Source organism: Simochromis diagramma, unplaced genomic scaffold (genome assembly GCF_900408965.1).
Source record: "Simochromis diagramma unplaced genomic scaffold, fSimDia1.1 OVJJ01000483.1, whole genome shotgun sequence".
In the NCBI taxonomy this organism is placed as follows: Eukaryota; Metazoa; Chordata; class Actinopteri; order Cichliformes; family Cichlidae; genus Simochromis; species Simochromis diagramma.
This window is the reverse complement of record NW_024386835.1, coordinates 7,464,851-7,482,264: the sequence shown is the minus strand read 5'-3', so window position 1 is coordinate 7,482,264 and position 17,414 is coordinate 7,464,851. Positions and strand designations below refer to the sequence as shown.

The following is a 17,414-nucleotide window of genomic DNA, read 5'->3' as shown; positions in this document are numbered from 1 at the left end:
TTGCATTCTGGTGATGTTTCTTTTTAATAATGAGTGGGTCATGTTGAGGGCCCCAAGCTCCAACTCAACTCAATGACAGCTCTGTCAGGATTACCTTAATTGAGGGGGTCCTTCAAGTTCAAATTCTCATGTTTGAAATGTTTTTTCTAATGCTCGGTTTTGTTTTTTTCTGTTTTCTGCTAATTTCATTTATTTATTTATGTATTTATTTCAGACTGGCAATGTGATAGCACTGTGACATGTAAGGTGAGAACCAGGTTTGAGTACCATCTGGTTTATGGAAATTGGTCTCCCCGTGGAGTAAGCGGTAGTTTTACGTTCTCCCCTGCAGGGGGCGCCATTGTCCCATTATTACCGCTCCACCACAGAAGAAGTAGCCCAGTCGCTTCGTGTCTGTGACGATGGCGGTCGTCTTGAGGGGAAGTTTAGTAACGTTGTTCAAGGTGAGAGCACAAATTATGTTGACGGGCTTTTTGTGTAAATAGAAAAAATGGCTGCTTTAGTCATATTTCATATAAACGCAGCAAAGAGACGTTTACGCACTGAGTGTTGTCATGTGTTTCTTACGTGAATGCTAACCATCGTGAGCTTCGTGGATGTCTGCATTACTGATAGAACGATTCTGAAGTGTGTTTCCGTATCTGGAATTATTTTGCTGGACATAGTTCTCGGTTTGTTTTATTTGTCAGTAGATACGCGCCTTAATAAGACATCCTTGTTAAATTGAGAAGGTCAGCTAAATTAGCTTAGCCTCCCAGCCTGTGTCAGTTAACCGTCTCAGTAACCTCCCTGTCCTTAGTGAACCGTTAGCTACTGCTACTCGTGGGGCTAATCACAAGCTTAGAGACTTGAAGCGAGCACCTCAGACAAAGTTTAGTTTTCAGTCAGATTTCTAGGTGTCAGTAAGAGTGCAAATATATTCAGTGTCTTACTTTAACCTGTAAGATTGCAGAGTTGGCCTTTTAACTTGTTGCCTACAGGTAAGATGCGGGTGAGGGTGATAATCATTCAGGATCACCTTGAAATATACAAACCGGTGACAAAATAAATGAAGAGGACGACAACATAAAGTCTCTTAGTAATAGATGCTGGGGCAACACCAGGACAGCTTTACCATGCATTGCTACTGATTCCTAAAGTCTCAGGAACTCTTCCTGGGTGGAAAACCACTTTTCCCCCATTGTGGTCGCACAGAGTGCTGTTTTACCCGTCGATCCAAAACCTCCCGTAGGGTTTTCAGCTGTTGACTGACCATTATTCTCAACGACAATTTTTCATACCACTAAGTAATAAATTTCTCATAGATCCAAATGCAGATGTAACTCTTCCCATTGAAACATTAGTACTAGCCAGTACAGAGCCAGTAAAAAAAAAAAAGTCTTTAGCACAGTGCGAAGTTTGTGTCACAGGGATTATTTATACATATACTGACTTGATTATTTGGACAGATGTAATCTGTGGATCAACTATGACTCCAAGAAGAAAGCTCCTCCCCATTCTTTTTGTCTTGGTGGTCAGCAGACAGTAACATCTTCTGATGTTGTAGTGTACTAGTTAACACAATTCACCTAACAAGCCAAAGATTCCGTCAGGAAGGGCATCTGACCTAAAAATCCGTTGAGCTACCCATTGTTGCACGAAAGTTGCTGCTGCTGCTTCTGTCCACTATTGTAAGGCCTGATTTATACTGCTGTCGTGAATCTTTGTAGAGTCCACAACATAACTTGTGTCACTGACGACATGCTTGTGTGTGGTGTATGATATGTTACTTACCTTGAACATCTCCTGGTATTTTATATGTAGTGGCAACTGGTAGAAATAACTAAAATGTTGGTGACTTTTTTTCCCTTGTCGGTCCTCACTTTAATCAACTTTGCTGATTGAAGCATAAATTCCCATTAACAGTATATGGATGGCAGAAAATAAGGATGGCATAACCTGGCTTGTTTGAGACCGATGCTCCTGCCATCTTTGCTCAAACAATGATCTACAAAGACTTCATCTTTCAAAGTCACTAAGACCTTTTCTTATTGCCATTTTCTATTAATACAGAATCACCTGGGCCTGCTTAAAATATTCATATATGCCTCCAAACCTGATTGGAGTTGTGTTATATAGTGCACCTGTGTGGAAACATCTGCATTTGTTGTTTCTTTATTTACGCAGATTTTTTTTTTCTCATTTATTTGTCTGTGTGTATTTACACAAAATCCCCTACTGACATCTTCCCTTATAAAATGCATCTAGGCATCATCCTGAATAGCAATATGCATGAAATTACTATAATATTAGATGAAATGTAATTTATAATATTATATACTGTAGGTACCTACAGTGTTGTACCCTCATACTCTCTTTCTGACTAAAACATGCTTCTCATAAAGTTGGGCTCACATCATGACATGATGAAATGAGTGAAATAGGAAAAGACATTCCTGCTACACAAAGTTGTTCTCACTTGGTGTTTTTTCTAACAAATGTCTGAACACAGGCGCATTCCCCCATCATTGTTTTATTCTGATAATTTCTAAATGTCTTTGTTTCAAAATCTTGAACAGATTTTTGTATATACATACTGTGGGGGGGAAAAGGTCAGAAGCTGTAACAAGCAAACATTGAATGTAACAGATGTAGACAAGTGATTCTGGTGTTGCTTGTTATCAAAAAAGTTCTTTTTGACCAATTGGACACTAACAGACCTCTGACCAATGATCAATGACCAATAATAGTCTTATTATTAGCCAAGTAGGCTAGCTGCTCTTTTAACTTCTCTTAGGTCCTAAAAAGTTACCACAAAATGTATAATGTAGGTGCACTGTTTGGTATATGTGCAAATTATATATATGTAGTATATCTGTCTACAAGCCCATAATAGTTGAGACTCCTTGATATACTCAGTGGACTCATATTATCTACCAGTCTGTTGGTATCATCATGTATAACAACTGATTAAAACAATTAAAACTGTAAATAGGCTGGAGAAACACCATTCAATAATGTTATGATTGTTGACATTGTATATGTTGCCCACAAGAAGGCACTCTGCAGCTTCCCAGTTGGAACAACCAGTTGATCCAAACTAACTTGGGCAGAGTTGAGCTTAAATGAGTATATAAACAAACATAAATAGATTTAATTAACATGAATCTGTTGTATGTGTCTGAAAGGGGAAAAAATTCTGCAAATATATTGAAATATTGGATCCTGTATCAGTTGAGCTCTCGATATTAGGGTTTTCAATGTGTTGATAAGTAATACTATTAGAGAGTAGATATATGGGTTTATAGTATACTGCAGTGTTCTTTGTAATACTGTACCTAGTAAGTGTACCTTTGTTTCCCTCCTTCAGGGCCTGGTCGGTTCCAGGTGTCCACAGTTGGCCTCTCGTCCACTGAGTGTATCTGCTGGTCTCTGTAGTCCAGAAACACCACCGGCCCGTGCTGATGCTACCTTTAAAGTCACAATGGTGCCAGGGGATGGAGTAGGACCTGAACTAATGACTGCTGTAAAGGAAGTTTTTAAGGTACATTGACATAAGATTGACGATGGACTCATAACTGCTTTTTATCCTTATATCAAACATGTTGTCTTCAGTATATCAGGTTTACTGATGATAGAAAATAATAGGGAACTTTTGACAAAAAATACATGTACAGATTGTTTTTTTCCCTCTGTCTGGTCCGATTTTTCACATTTTTCTTATATTAAATGTTAAGAAGCTCCTTTTTCATCTTGTTGTGTTTTGCAAATAATCTCCTTGCTTTACTTTTTCTAAGAAATCATTTTAAATATGGTGCTTAATGTTAAAGTAAAATAGTGGATTAAAACTGAGTAAGATTGTCATTCTTTATGTCGATTTGTGATCTTTTAAGAATGATTTTTTTTCTCCCCATTTTTCTGAAGGCAGGTGATGTCCCAGTAGAATTTGAGGAATTCCACATGAGTGAAGTGCAGAACATGGCCAGCGAGGAAAAACTGGAACAAGTGTTGACCTCTATGAAGAGCAACAGAGTTGCCATTAAAGGTAGTCTTATTTCCTTTAATTCTTAGATTTTTCTCTCACAAAAAAATTGAATCCAGTAACAAAAAGCTGATTTAAATGGCTGCACTGAAGTAGTCTGAACTGCAGTGTATTTAGGCTTTAACATGTTGGGGCACGTTATCTTATTTAGGAAAGATTCACACACCCATGGAATTCAAAGGCGAGCTGGCTTCATATGAGATGAGATTAAGGTAAATGACCAAATAAAAAATTGTGCGTTATTATTTGCATATGTCACGTTTAAAAATAACTCTACATCCATCCACTCCCCAGGCGCAAGCTGGACCTGTTTGCTAATGTAGTTCATGTAAACAGCCTGCCAGGCTACAGCACTCGTCACAACAACCTGGACCTAGTCATCATCCGTGAGCAGACTGAGGGGGAGTACAGCTCCCTAGAGCATGAGGTAAACAGTACTCTTACTCACTGCAATCAGAGCGTAAACAGCAGTTTTACACCCACCTGCAAATATACTTGAAGGTTTGTTTAAGGGTTTTGAAAGAAGCCTTAAACTGGGCATCAAAATATAGTTAAGTCACAGAAATACAGATTAAGCCAGATTTTGATTTGTCCTTTACTTATGTTGTAGTTCTTTAACTCTCCTATTTATTCATTTTAATATGAAACCTAGTTTACAGCACGATTATTTACACTTAGACCTCAAAGACTGTCTACAGTCAGGTTATGTGGGAGATTGTTGTTTATAGAACATAATGTATGTGTTCATTTTCTTGCATGATTCTTCGGCAAAATATATTTAACCATATGTTGTCATCCTCTTGTGTTTTCCAGAGTGTAACAGGTGTGATTGAATGTCTGAAGATCATCACCAGAGAGAAGTCACGCCGCATCGCCAAGTTTGCCTTTGACTATGCTACCAAGAAAGGGCGAAACAAGGTCACTGCTGTTCACAAAGCTAACATCATGTGGGTAATTTTTTTTTTTTTCTTTTACAGGCGGCTTTGTTTTTGTTATTGTCTTATTTTGAAACCATGTACCTCCATTAAGGCTAAAAATGAGCATTACAGTAACTCGTGTCCTTGTATCTTATTTCAGGAAACTCGGTGATGGCCTGTTTCTGCAGAGCTGTGCAGAGGTGGCACAGCTGTACCCCAAAATCAAATATGAGAACATCATCATTGATAACTGTTGTATGCAGGTATAAACAGACTTGCAGTTCCTTCCCTTTGCCTTATTATTATTGTTCTTATTATCCATTACCCTTCAGATTAAATAAGTGAATGCTGTCTTTTATTCCTAATTGTATATTTATAACTTAGCATTTGCTAGAAGTGCTCCATAAAAAAAAAAAATAGAATAACCGAAGACGTGCACTTTGATTTCACTGCAGTAAATGACCATAGCTGAGCACCGCTGATTCAGGCTTAAATTTGTCATTGTATTATTCTTCTGCAGCTGGTGCAAAACCCTTACCAGTTTGACGTGCTGGTGATGCCTAACCTGTACGGTAACATTATTGACAATCTAGCAGCAGGGTTGGTTGGAGGAGCAGGAGTTGTTCCTGGGGAAAGCTACAGTGCAGAATATGCTGTTTTTGAGACGGTGAGTTTCCAAAACCTCTCGCTTGTTTGTCTTTTTGTTTTGTTTTTTTCCTTGTCCCGATTTTACTTAAAAGCCTATACTTTTTCCTTTTTGTATTACTGTATTATTATTGTTTTTCTCTGAACAAAACAGTGGTGTTTACAGCAGGACGAACGGTAAAAACAGCGTTTTCTACAGACAACTCTAGCAAACACTCTCCGCTTGCGAGTGAAAAAAGAAAAAGAAAAAACATTCCTTCCCTATTGGTGTTAGAGTTTACCATGTCAGCCAATCAAAAAAATGATAAGGCAACCATGTGACATTTGGTTGTTTAGGGAGAAGGGGAAGTTTTTAGGAGTGACACCCGCAACGGAAAGCGGACAGAGAGAGCGAGTTTTCATATGTGAGACATTAGTGACGTTTAGCGTGTTTGGAGGCTGTAGTTAGTGTGTTGTGTAGTTATTGTTTTTTATTATGTGTCAGTTAGACTGCTGAATTTTATATTTGCTCTAAAAAAGCCGTCAAAGGCAGATTCCAGTGTAAACGCTTTTCCCATATGGAAAACTGGACTGATGCACCTCCTGCTGTCAGACCTGCAGGGTTTAGGCCTGTGGTGTTCTCCTCTGTCTTATACTGAACACAAACTACATTTTTTGGACTGGCACAAATAATTTGTGTGCCTTCTTATTTGATGCAGAACACCTGATTGTTCTTTAAATACACTTAAAGGGTTATATAAAAAACGTCTGAGGCCTTGGCTGCATTTTTAGGTAAATAGTACCATATAACTTTGTTGTTTGCAAAACTTGTGCATAATTTTTAGAAATGTACAATTTCTATTTGTATTTCAAGTTATGAAAATGATTTGTTAAACATGTTTGTGGGTTTTACAGTAAAAAATATAACTTTTTTCTACTCGGATTTTGAATTTTTTGTCTGAATTTAGATCCACTGTGCTAATATAGTATACCAAAATGAAAAAATAACTCAAATTTCAGATATTTGAGGTTGTGCTGAAAATAATGATACCAAACAAGGCAAGAAAAACATATTTTAAAGGTGAAATATAGAGGTACAATCAAAAGTAGTCAAAAACGGCCAATTATACCCTGGACCCCAGAGGGTTAATGGACTGTTGGTTTCTCTGCCCAGATCCTTATACTGCAGTTTTTCATTTCTCGTATCATTTTTTTCTTTTTCAGGGTGCACGCCACCCATTTGCACAAGCTGTTGGAAGGAACATTGCAAACCCCACAGCCATGCTGCTCAGTGCTGCTAACATGCTCAGGCACCTCAAGTGAGTCACCTTCTACATGTTTTTTCATAATGAGTATATCAAATTTTATACAATAGCCTCAAATTATCTGTCCTAACCCAATATAATCATCAAGATCTTAAACAACCTCAGGCAGCTCTGTTTGTCTGAATGCAGACATGTGTCTGGTCACCTGTTCATTGTGATTATATTGTGTTGCAGTCTGGAATACCATTCTCAAATGGTGTCAGATGCTGTCAAGAGGGTCATAAAACAGGGCAAGGTAAGTGTTAGCTCTGCCCAGTCTGTGCTGCATGCAGGCTTTGAATGATAAGACCACCACTATGGTATATAAATCCAGAAGCATTAACATTATTAACACCAAAAGAGCTGCTTTTTCTGTATGTTTTACTTCCACTTTTTCAGTACCTCTAACAGAGTAAAATAACAGCTGATAGCTCTGCAATATGTGGGCATATAAAGTCAGTCAGACTTGTATATTCTAAATCTGTGATCTTGGTAAGAGAGATAAGATAAAACTTTATTAATCCCTCGGGTGGGTTCCTCTGGGAAATTCGGTTTCCAAAAGCACAGCACCGACAGAAGTTACAGAATATTATATATATATACACACACACACACATATATAAATACAGAGACATATATAAATAAAATATACGAAGGGGATAAATAGGAATAAAAATACAAGTGAATTGCACATTTCAAGTATTGAGGTCTATTGCACCATTGACTGTTAACAAAAGTATTGCACAAAAGGTATTGCACAGTGAAGTGAAGAGGTACTACAGCTTAGTTGTTCCCCCCTCCTTTGTCCTCCTGTTTCCCCTCCCTCTCCCCTCCAGAGAGGAGTTAAACAGTTTGATGGCGTGTGGGACAAAGGAGTTTTTAAGTCTGTTAGCTCTTGTCTTGGGGAGAAGCAACCTGTCACTGAACAGACTCTTCTGGTTGTTAATGGCCGTGTGCAGAGGATGCCCAGCATTGTTCATAATGTCCAGCAGTTTTTTTTTAGTGGTATTGTGGGTCAATAACTGCTGTCTTTGTGTACACAGTCTTAAAGAGAACCTCTAAAGAAAATGGTGATAGAAACGTAATGTAAATCATTGATTACATTACACTTGCCTTAGATCAGCTTGCCTTAGAGCTCTGCCTTGCAGTCTAAGGCCAACAACATCATCTTAAATCTCAGTAGTTCTTGGCCTACAAATAACTCATCCTAACTGCTTGTATACTATACCATAGTGTGTTAAAGAGCCTTTGAATTCCTACTTTTAAGTCACTCTTAGCTCCTCTCTTTCAGTGCCTTCCTTGCTTAATTTTGTCCCTTGCTTAATTTTTATTATTACACTGTCTGAATGCTCATTTTCTCCCATCTGCTTTAATTTCCTCCACCTCCATTGCTATCTGTTTGTGTGTGTATACATTTGTGTGTTTGTGCAAATTCCAGGTACGGACACGAGACCTTGGCGGATACTGTACCACTACTGATTTTGTGCATGCTGTTGTGGAAAACCTGCGTCACCGACCCATTTACTAAGATATTTCATCATAGACCTCGCTGACTGACTCCTTTTTCCCTAAATCTGGACGTTGTTCTTAACATGGTCTGGATGCATGTTAAGACACCCACCCCAAATGCCAGCTCACTGAGAGCTGTACTATACATTTCTGACATAAGTTGCATCATAATGACATTAGTTCTGCTGGCTTGCTTGTAGATCCTCTTCTGTTAAGCTTTGACATCTGTTGATTTGGGATTAAAAAGTATACCTCATGATGTTTTGCATCACACAGCTAGACCTCCTGTTTCCTGTATTCATGCAGTCTCCTCTGCCCTCACAATCTTTTGTCCATTTGCATCTTTTTGTTTTTGGAGTTTTGAACTGATGAGTTCATAAAGATGATTTCTTCGCACATTGTGGGAAACACATCTTTTTTTTTTTTTCTTTTCCACTTTTATTATTTAAATGTTCCTGTCCCATCGGTCTCTCATTTCAATGGAAACTTGCTGTAAAGCCACCAGAGTCTTTTAAAAAGTTTGTATCGCCTTTTTGTCAGAATTGGTCTAAAAACTGTAACTGTAACTCAGTAATAGTACAACGCTGCTACAAATTACTGCACATTTAAATAAAACTGTAATTTCATTATTGCAGCACTATAAATTCAACTATTGGTGCTGGGATTTCCTGTTCACTGTAACCTGGCGTAATTAAAAACATAATTGTTGGGGAAACTGATATGAAAGATCAGTATCTTTGTGCATCAAAAAAAATTAAATGGCAGCATTATCTTGCATTAGCCATTCACAATCAAAGTCACCATAGTTGTAGCATGTAGTTTATTAAAAAGAGTTATTTAAGCACATAGCAGAAGAATTTGTTACATGATTATACAGAAATCAGCCATAACATTAAAAACATTAATATTATTTGGATCCTTACTGTGGTGCTGCTCCAAGCGCTGACCATCAGGCTGTGGACATGGGACTTGTCCTGTGGTGTCTGACTTGGATGCTCACAAAGGTTCCTTTGATTTGTTTTGGTGTGATGCAGTGTAGTCAGGGAGAGGCTGCTGCTGTCAGGGAGTGTTGTCACCTTGGAAGGGTGTACCTCTTCTGTAAAAATGTTGGTGGGAAGCAACAAATAAAACCTCCCAACAAATGCCCTCACAGCACATTGATCAATGTTATTTACATTTTAATTGGTTTTGATGTTTTTGCTGATTGCTGTATGGTATTTCCTGGTTTAGTCTTCTTTCTTTTTTCCCCCCCCCACCATAAAGTCAGCACAGTTATAACTGCTACACTAAGGTTCAATCATCCTGTCCATCTCACTTTTGGTACCATTTTGCATCAATTTGAAATGGAAGCTTGCTCACTAAAAATTAATTTAAAAAATACTTTTTCGGTATACAGTGTTTGTGTGTTGACCTTTGACTCAAGTTCTCCAGTAAAAGCAATATCATGTGCCTTTAGCCAGCATTTAAATATTTCAACAAACCAAGAGTTTCACTCATACTGAACAACAACAACGTGATCTTTCCTGGATCATTAAAATACACTGAAATACTGTATATGGTCATTTGATGTGTTTTAAATCCAAACCTGGACTGGTACTTGAACAAATGTGGGGCCAGAAAAAGAGAGGAAAGTTCAACTGATGCTTTTTTTTCTTTTCATATCACCCATCACACTGTGTTCATTCTGTGAGTACTGCTTTCAAAGGCTCTCTAACATGCTGACCGTGATACAGAATGTGGACATGTGTTTCTGCAGCTGTGCATATAATAACGTGCTGTCCTTATGTTTGGAACAGGTGCGCACTGCAGATCTGGGGGGCTATGCAACAAGCGACGAGTTCACCCGTGCTGTCATTGCTAACCTGTCGGTCTGAGCATTATGTTTGCAGATCTGTCAGCTGCTGAATCGCACACATTTTTAATTAACTTCCTGTCTTATACGCTTGTACGCACAGTACAGCCCTATCCCCCTACATTCTACACGCAGTGCCCTTCTTATCAGAGCAAAATGCAAATGAAATACATTGTCCACAATGTTTTATTTTTGCTGTTTTAAAGTTGATATTTAAACACTTAATGTTGCATCCAATAAAAAAAAAAAAGTGGATTGGTGATATTTTTTCTTTTTTTTAATGGTGCAAAACTTATAATGCTGTTACACTATTTCACACCACTTCCTGACATTCTACTGCCTTGCATGATACTCTAATTTCTACTTAATGATTTTATGTGTGGACATTAACCGGAAGTCAAAACACAACGTATGTATATTTCAATATTAATAAAGTTTTAACTTAATGCTTCATTTATGCTATATGAATAATAAATAAGAAATGGAATATGACATCTTGCGTGCAGAATCCTTGAATGAACATTATGGAGACTAATGCGGTGTTATTAAAAGTTTATTATGGCTGATGGCACATGTCACCTCGCATGAGGATCCTAACTCCCTTCCTGTGTCCAAACATATTCATGGTGGTTTTTGGAGAATTTAAATGTTGGTAAAACTGAGTTTTTCTGGCTGTGTTGGGTGTATCATGGGACAGTGTATGCTCCAAGTCCCCAATACCATTAACTAACAGTTCAATATTAAATATGATTTTTTTGCCTTCATCTACATAAATTATTAATAAATTGTAGGAAATTTTCCAGCTTTCTCTTTACTGCAGAAGGTCGCAAAAGAGTTATTACAGGTCAGTTATGTGACTATTTTCAGAGGAATAGTTTATGGAGGAATTTTAGTAATGCATTTAAAGCACAGAAGCAGCACTATAATGATGCTTCCTAGTGATCTTCTCACACCCTCAGACAACATCTCTGCCTGGCCTTGTGCTGCTAGATGAGTGCAACATTTCATAACACTGATCACGTGTACCCTGCCTCTTACCTTATGGTAGCCAGGATAGGCTCCAGACATCCCTGCGACCCTGATAAGGATAAGCGGAAGAGGATGGCTGGATGGACTAGAATACACAATTGTGTTTCCAGGAAGTTTGAATTGTAGTTATTTATATAAATGATGGTTCTTACACACAAAAGTTAATCACGGAGTTCCACAGGGTTCTGTGCTAGGGCCCAGAGTGTTCTCGTTATACATTCTTCACTTTGGAATTAATATTAGAAAACGCTGCATATACAGATGATACCCGATGTTATAAGCCATGCGATACAAATCGTCCTGTTAAACTGCTGGCATGTGTTAAACATATAAGGGCCAGTAATTTTGTTTTTGTTTTTTTTCCTCTAGCCCACAGTTTCCTATTGATTATTTTATTAACACAACACAACAACAGCAAAAAACAATGAAAAATATTTTTTATTAAAATTTCTGAATCTGATGATCATTCCGACTGTTGTAGACAGAAAATGAACTATTTACCCTTTATATGTTACTATTAGTTATTTATTAGTTTCAAAGTGGCTCAGTAAATTATATTTAAAAAATTGTTACCAGTAAAATAAAAATATAATTTAAAATGTATATTATTTTAGTTAGAAAATCAGTTCTCTACCTACTTATCACTACTAAACCAAGATGTAATACCTGAAAATGTCATTAGAAAGGGTAAAAATGTAATACCTCAGCAAAATAACTTAGGATACTGCTGACTAATAATGAAAGGATAAAAATAATAATAATTTTGCTTATAGGCAAAAGACTATCGCTGGATATATTACTGAATAAAATAGTATTTAATTATTTGTTAAAAAATAAATTACATGGCTTTCAACAAATGACCTTTTCCTCTATTAAACATGTGGGCCCAACCATCAAACTGACGTCACATTTCTGTAATATTGCCCCTGGAGAGTTGCCTCTATATTGCCTCTTTAAAGAATAATCTGATAAGTCCCTTTGAAATGTATGTAGACTGGAAAAATAAAGTGGTCTATCATCAACAGTGTTGGGTAAGTTACTTTAAAATAGTAACTTAGTTACATTACTAGTTACTTCTCTCAAAAGTAACTCAGTTACTTCAAGTTACTCGTTACTTTCAAAGTAACTAGTTACTAGGGAAAGTAACTTTGGTTTTACTCAGAATTCTCTTGTTAATGTGTTGCTTCCATAACTTTGCCAGTCTTCTAGCTTGCTTACTTGCCACAAGTGCACTGTGCCACCTACCAATAGAAAGAAAAAGATAATGTGCATATTTCCACGAGAGAAATCCCACGCCTGGACCGTCATTGACTGCTGCCATGATTCTAGCCTACGTCACAGCGTCATGTGCGCCTTTTACATCCAACACAAAAACTGCAGTCGTGGTGCTTTCGATTGTACTCAGAACTCGGAAATTCTGCCTTCTGAATAGGAAGATGTAGGTAACACCAGACTGCAGATGAGCTGCATACATCGCTGGACTGGGACAAAAAAATCGTCCTGGGCATTTTGACTAGAGACTGGCCCACCATTATAGGAAAAATCATAAAGCCTTTGAATGAAAACAAACGCTGTTGTGACAGTGATGTACACTGTTTTGATGGTATATATGCATCAATCTATCAATCGTTTGTTGTAAGATTCAGATAATTATTTTTTAAAAGCTCGATATTTTAAATGAGAATAAGAAAGAAAAGTATTTCTTTGTGCCCCCCTCTCCCTGTTAATGCCCTACCTGCCCCCCTGGCAACACTTTGCTAGATCCGCACCTGCACAGTTACCAGCTGTCAGCTACCTAAAAAAGGATCCTGGTGTTATTTGTCTCTCAGAAACAGTTCATAACTTCCCTTCAACTCATTCATGTCACCTAAAAGGTAAACCTGTTTTTCCATCACCTGTTCAGCTCTGATGATCCAGTAAGGACATCTCATGGTTTCATCTTCATGTTTCCCTCTCACCAGATAACCAAACCATATCATGACCAGCAGCTTTTTTGCAGCTGTGGCTCCAGCAAACATCAGCTGATACTAGAAATTAATATTAAATAAATTCTAACAACAGCTGATCAAGCTTAAACGTGCTGCTGTTGTTTAACGCGACATCCGCTGGTTTCCTCTTTCGGCGCAAAGTGAGCGATAAACAAACAAGAGAGAAAAGACGATCAGCTGATCATTGATCAGTTTTCATGATTGAAGTAGAAACGGGAGAGGGAGGGGGAGAGAATGAAAGAAGAAGAGGCAGCTGTGCAGCGTAAACACAGAATAACTCCAGCTTTGTGTCTTTTTCATTGTAGCTGAATTACGGGACAAACTGTTCCTTTTCACCTCAACACGAAACGCGTAATATTTTCTCTGAATACCAGACCGGACGGTTGGCAACTCTAATAACTTATGAACAAAATAAAGTTCAACATCATTAACTTCATAGCACCACCCAGCTGTATAGAAACTCCGTCATGCTAGCTAGCACGCAGTACGGAAAAAGTCAGAATAACGAAAATAAACTCCACCTAAACTTGGTTCATATCTGACCCAGATGGACTGCAGGTCATAACTTCTTACCTGAAGTTCAGTTCACACTTGGACCGGCGGCCGCCTCGGGTCTCTTTTCCTTCTGCGTCCCTTTTCCTTCATCCACCTGCTGGCCTCCACCACTTGCTAATATTACTGAATCTGTGGAAACTCCGCCATAGCCACCACACGAAGTAACGAGTAACGCGTTCCTGGTTTTGGCATAATAACTAGTTACCGTGCTCGTTACCACAATAATAACGTAGTTACTGTAACGCGTTACTTAATAACGCGTTAGTCCCAACACTGATCATCAATCAGAACAGGTCTCTGACCCTCAATGCTGTGTTAAGTAGTACTGATGGGGACCGCTGCAGTGTGGAAGGTGTAAAGTGGATCTGGGCCAGCAGGTGTCGCTGCGGGCTACAGAGAAACACAGCGGAGAAGAGACGGGGCCAGGCCTGGGAATTCGTTCCCCGCTTCCCATTCTTCCTATGCAGACAGACACACAACATGGCGGACTAGAATAGTCGGCCGACGCGCCCGGATACAGCGGATAAACCCTGGGATTTAACATCCAAGAAGGCGAAGAAAATACCCTCCGAAGAGACGCTAAAGAAGGGCGAAATTCTAATTTTTTGGAGGGGGTGCTTTCTTTACCCTGGCTTTAGCGGATAAACTGACTGTGAAGTGTTGGCAGCGCGTCCCAGATCGTGCTTCCCTCCTCTGCTATCACCCTGGTCCCCCCCCCACCTCCACCCCACTCACACTCTCGGTTCCTGGGGTGTGGAGAAAGGGGCCGGGGTTGAAAACGTGGAAGACAGGATAAATTCCCACTTGGCTTTCATTTTTTCCCCCTTCTTCTTCTCTCGCCTCCCCCTCCGGTTTCCTTTGGGCTCTACAGGAGTTGTGGTGAGTTTTCTTGTTTTTGTTGCGCAAAGCAGAATCCCACTTGTTACAATGTCGCTCTACGAGCATGTTTCCCCGTGTTGTAACATTGTGTCACCCTCAAACGAGCACTTTCCGTCCCCGTCCCCCCCTTCCTCCCGCTTTTTACGTTACATGATGCCGTTATCGATTGGGGGGGCTCGTCCACGGAGCAGCGCGGCGTTTAATGAGTTGTGAGCCTCCCTGTAACGCCTGAACATTTCAGAAGTAGCTCGGAGGCAGGGAGGGAAATTTTGGCGAGAGGGGACTCCGAAGAAAGGAGGGGAGGGGGGAAGCTTTATGAGAGAGTGCGACAACATTTAAGAAGTTGGTTTTGTTGTGCCAACACAGATGCTGTTGCGCTTACGCTGGAACAAAGAGGGGGTGGAGTGGCGGGGAGAGGGGGTTCCAGGGTTGCCTCACTGGAAAGTACACTTTATTGATCAACGCTTTGTTATTACACGTTCAGAGAGGGAGGGAGTGGAGCTGGGTGGAGGAGCAAGGGGGGCTTCATGCGACCCACAGCAGGAATTAGGTCGCCCTGACGTTAACGTGTATGCTCTGTCACATCACAGCGGCTGCTTTGTGTTTCTTCACCTCTTCAAGATGGGGGTCTCACATGTGTGCTTTCCCAAACTTTTTTCTTTTTTTAATTATTAATAATAGTCCTCTCTCTTTCTAAGCCTTGGGTGTATCCAAGCATACGATTTTAGTCGTGTGGGTGTTGATGGCTTTTTAAAATTATTATTATTTCAATCCTTTACTCGGACTTGAGCAGTGATTCATGATTCCCAGCTCATCAGAACACGGATCTTGTTGTAAGGGCTCGCTTGTCATTGCCAGTAGTGGGAATTGACATTAAACATCGGTGGCATAACTGCTGCAGCCGAGCTGAGCATCAGCTACCAGAACACTGCATCAGCAAAGGAGTGTGAAAGCCTCAAAGTCAGAGCAGAGAGAGGGAGAGGAACGTCGTCAGGCTGATCGGACATGGCAGAGACTTCCTTGTCATTTCTGGGAAAAGCCTCTGCTACAGAATGTCAGCCTGAAGCTCCGCTTATAATGCTTGGTTCAGTTCACTGAACTGTGGCACATATATATACACCATGCTTCACCATGTGTGCCTCCCCACAGCAGGCATTCAGCTTCACTTGAGGCCGTCATGTCATGTTAGGACCATCCCAGTGCACAAAACCTCCCAACTCCTGTGACTCTTCTCTCCGGCTTATCCTGACCTCTGTCTGTCAGGCCTGAACATATTCACCTTTCACCCTCTACCCCATTAAAAAACAAACCAAACCAAAAAACTGTTAAATCATATCTGCCTGTCAAACATCACCAGCACCTTGAAAGCCGTATTGTGGAAAGAGGGAAAAAGTTTGCTTTGGCAATAAGGCAGAAAAAGGCAGGGCTGTTAGAATCGTGCTCACTATGCCTGTATATATCTTTGCACCTATTCTAAGGAGAGAGAAAAAAACGAGTTATTTCTGTCTTGTTGGGATGCTGTCAGAGTTTTAGCAGAGGAAGTGGAGTGATCATCCTCGCACCACATTTTTCACGATTGGCCTAGTTACTAAAAATAAAATAAGTATAGCTTGAAATCACTTTGTGGGAACTTTGCGTCGAGTGTCAATGAGTGGGTGTTTAAAATAATGGCCCGTGTGTTGTGAAATTTCACAATTTCAGGGCTCTGACACAATATTATGAGTTTGCTTTTTGGGTGGGGCTGGAGGTATATTTTTGTTTCCACCTGTGGGCCCTGTATGTTTTGCTGAGGAAGAGCACTGTAATTCAGCCTCTCGCGGGATAAACACTGCTCCATTTAGAGGATTATGATGCATTACAGGGGCCTGATTGGAGCTACATGCGATATGTCAATTGGATCTTAATGACATTTATTCCACAATACAGGAAATGAACCTGTGTGATTACTAATGACTGACTAAATATTGTGCCTGGCTAGAAAGGACGCCATCGAACATCCTTCAGCTTTGCCCTGCCTCTCTGCTGAATGGAAATAGTAATTATGTAATATCTTCAAGTTATTTAGTCAAATGTTTCTTTAAAATCTTCTTGATTCCGGCTGACTGGTGTTTCTGGTCGCTCACGCTCATAGCAACGATTAACAGTGGGTGTTTTTGTACATGGAAAAGTACTTTGGATGTGCAAAGAGGTTCTTTTGATTTTTGTAAGCTCACGTGGGTCCACGTCAGTCAGGATCTGGTTGCCACCTTCCTTTTCCATCATAGTGTGTTAAAGCAGTGCAATTTCTCCCTTTTGGGGGATGTTAGAAATCAACATAAAGGATTACTCTTGGCTGTACTGCAGTACTGTAACTACAGCTACATGAATACCTTTTTTCCTCATATGGCATATGTGTTATTATAGCCAGTAATTGGGTTTAAAACTTTTTTGTGTGTGATTTCTGTTCATAAAAAGCAAGAATTTGGAGCCATGTTGCACATTTATGTTGTGTTAGGGTTTCACTTTATTTCAAAAGAGTGCCTATGATTCAAACTGAAGCTATATGTATTAATATTTGCCATCGGCCTGCCAACAAGACTTGTTTTGTCCTGCTCTGGAAGAAGGGGGGGGAGTGCTCAGAGAGCCTGTAAGCAAGTGAGTAGTTTTTCAGTGCACCACCTAAAGGTGAAGCTGGACAAAATGGATTTTAAAGAGAAGCCAAGTCATGATGTTGCTTTGAAGTCAAGTCCCCGGTGA

The 17,414-nt window shown here is 39.6% G+C and overlaps 2 protein-coding genes across 3 annotated transcripts in view; both read left to right on the top strand.

The window, feature by feature from the left end:
* Positions 1-316: 316 nt before the first annotated feature.
* idh3b (isocitrate dehydrogenase (NAD(+)) 3 non-catalytic subunit beta) lies at positions 317-10,719 on the top strand. Of its 2 annotated transcripts, none has more exons than XM_040029174.1 (11): positions 317-443; positions 3,350-3,523; positions 3,904-4,024; positions 4,173-4,233; positions 4,316-4,448; positions 4,835-4,968; positions 5,099-5,201; positions 5,459-5,605; positions 6,787-6,881; positions 7,062-7,122; positions 10,172-10,719. In XM_040029174.1, exons 1-11 carry the CDS (start codon positions 402-404, stop codon positions 10,247-10,249), a joined length of 1,149 nt encoding a protein of 382 aa, XP_039885108.1. In that variant the 5' UTR covers positions 317-401; the 3' UTR covers positions 10,250-10,719. The 2 variants fall into 2 exon arrangements, with proteins under 2 accessions (XP_039885108.1, XP_039885107.1); XM_040029173.1 differs by having other exon boundaries at positions 8,305-10,719.
* A 3,504-nt stretch (positions 10,720-14,223) lies between these two features.
* ptpra (protein tyrosine phosphatase receptor type A) overlaps positions 14,224-17,414 on the top strand; it is a 29,022-nt gene continuing 25,831 nt past the window's right edge. Inside the window, exon 1 of the mRNA XM_040029164.1 lies at positions 14,224-14,678. The gene's annotated coding sequence lies outside the window, so the exon portion shown is untranslated. The remainder of the gene's footprint in view (positions 14,679-17,414) is intronic.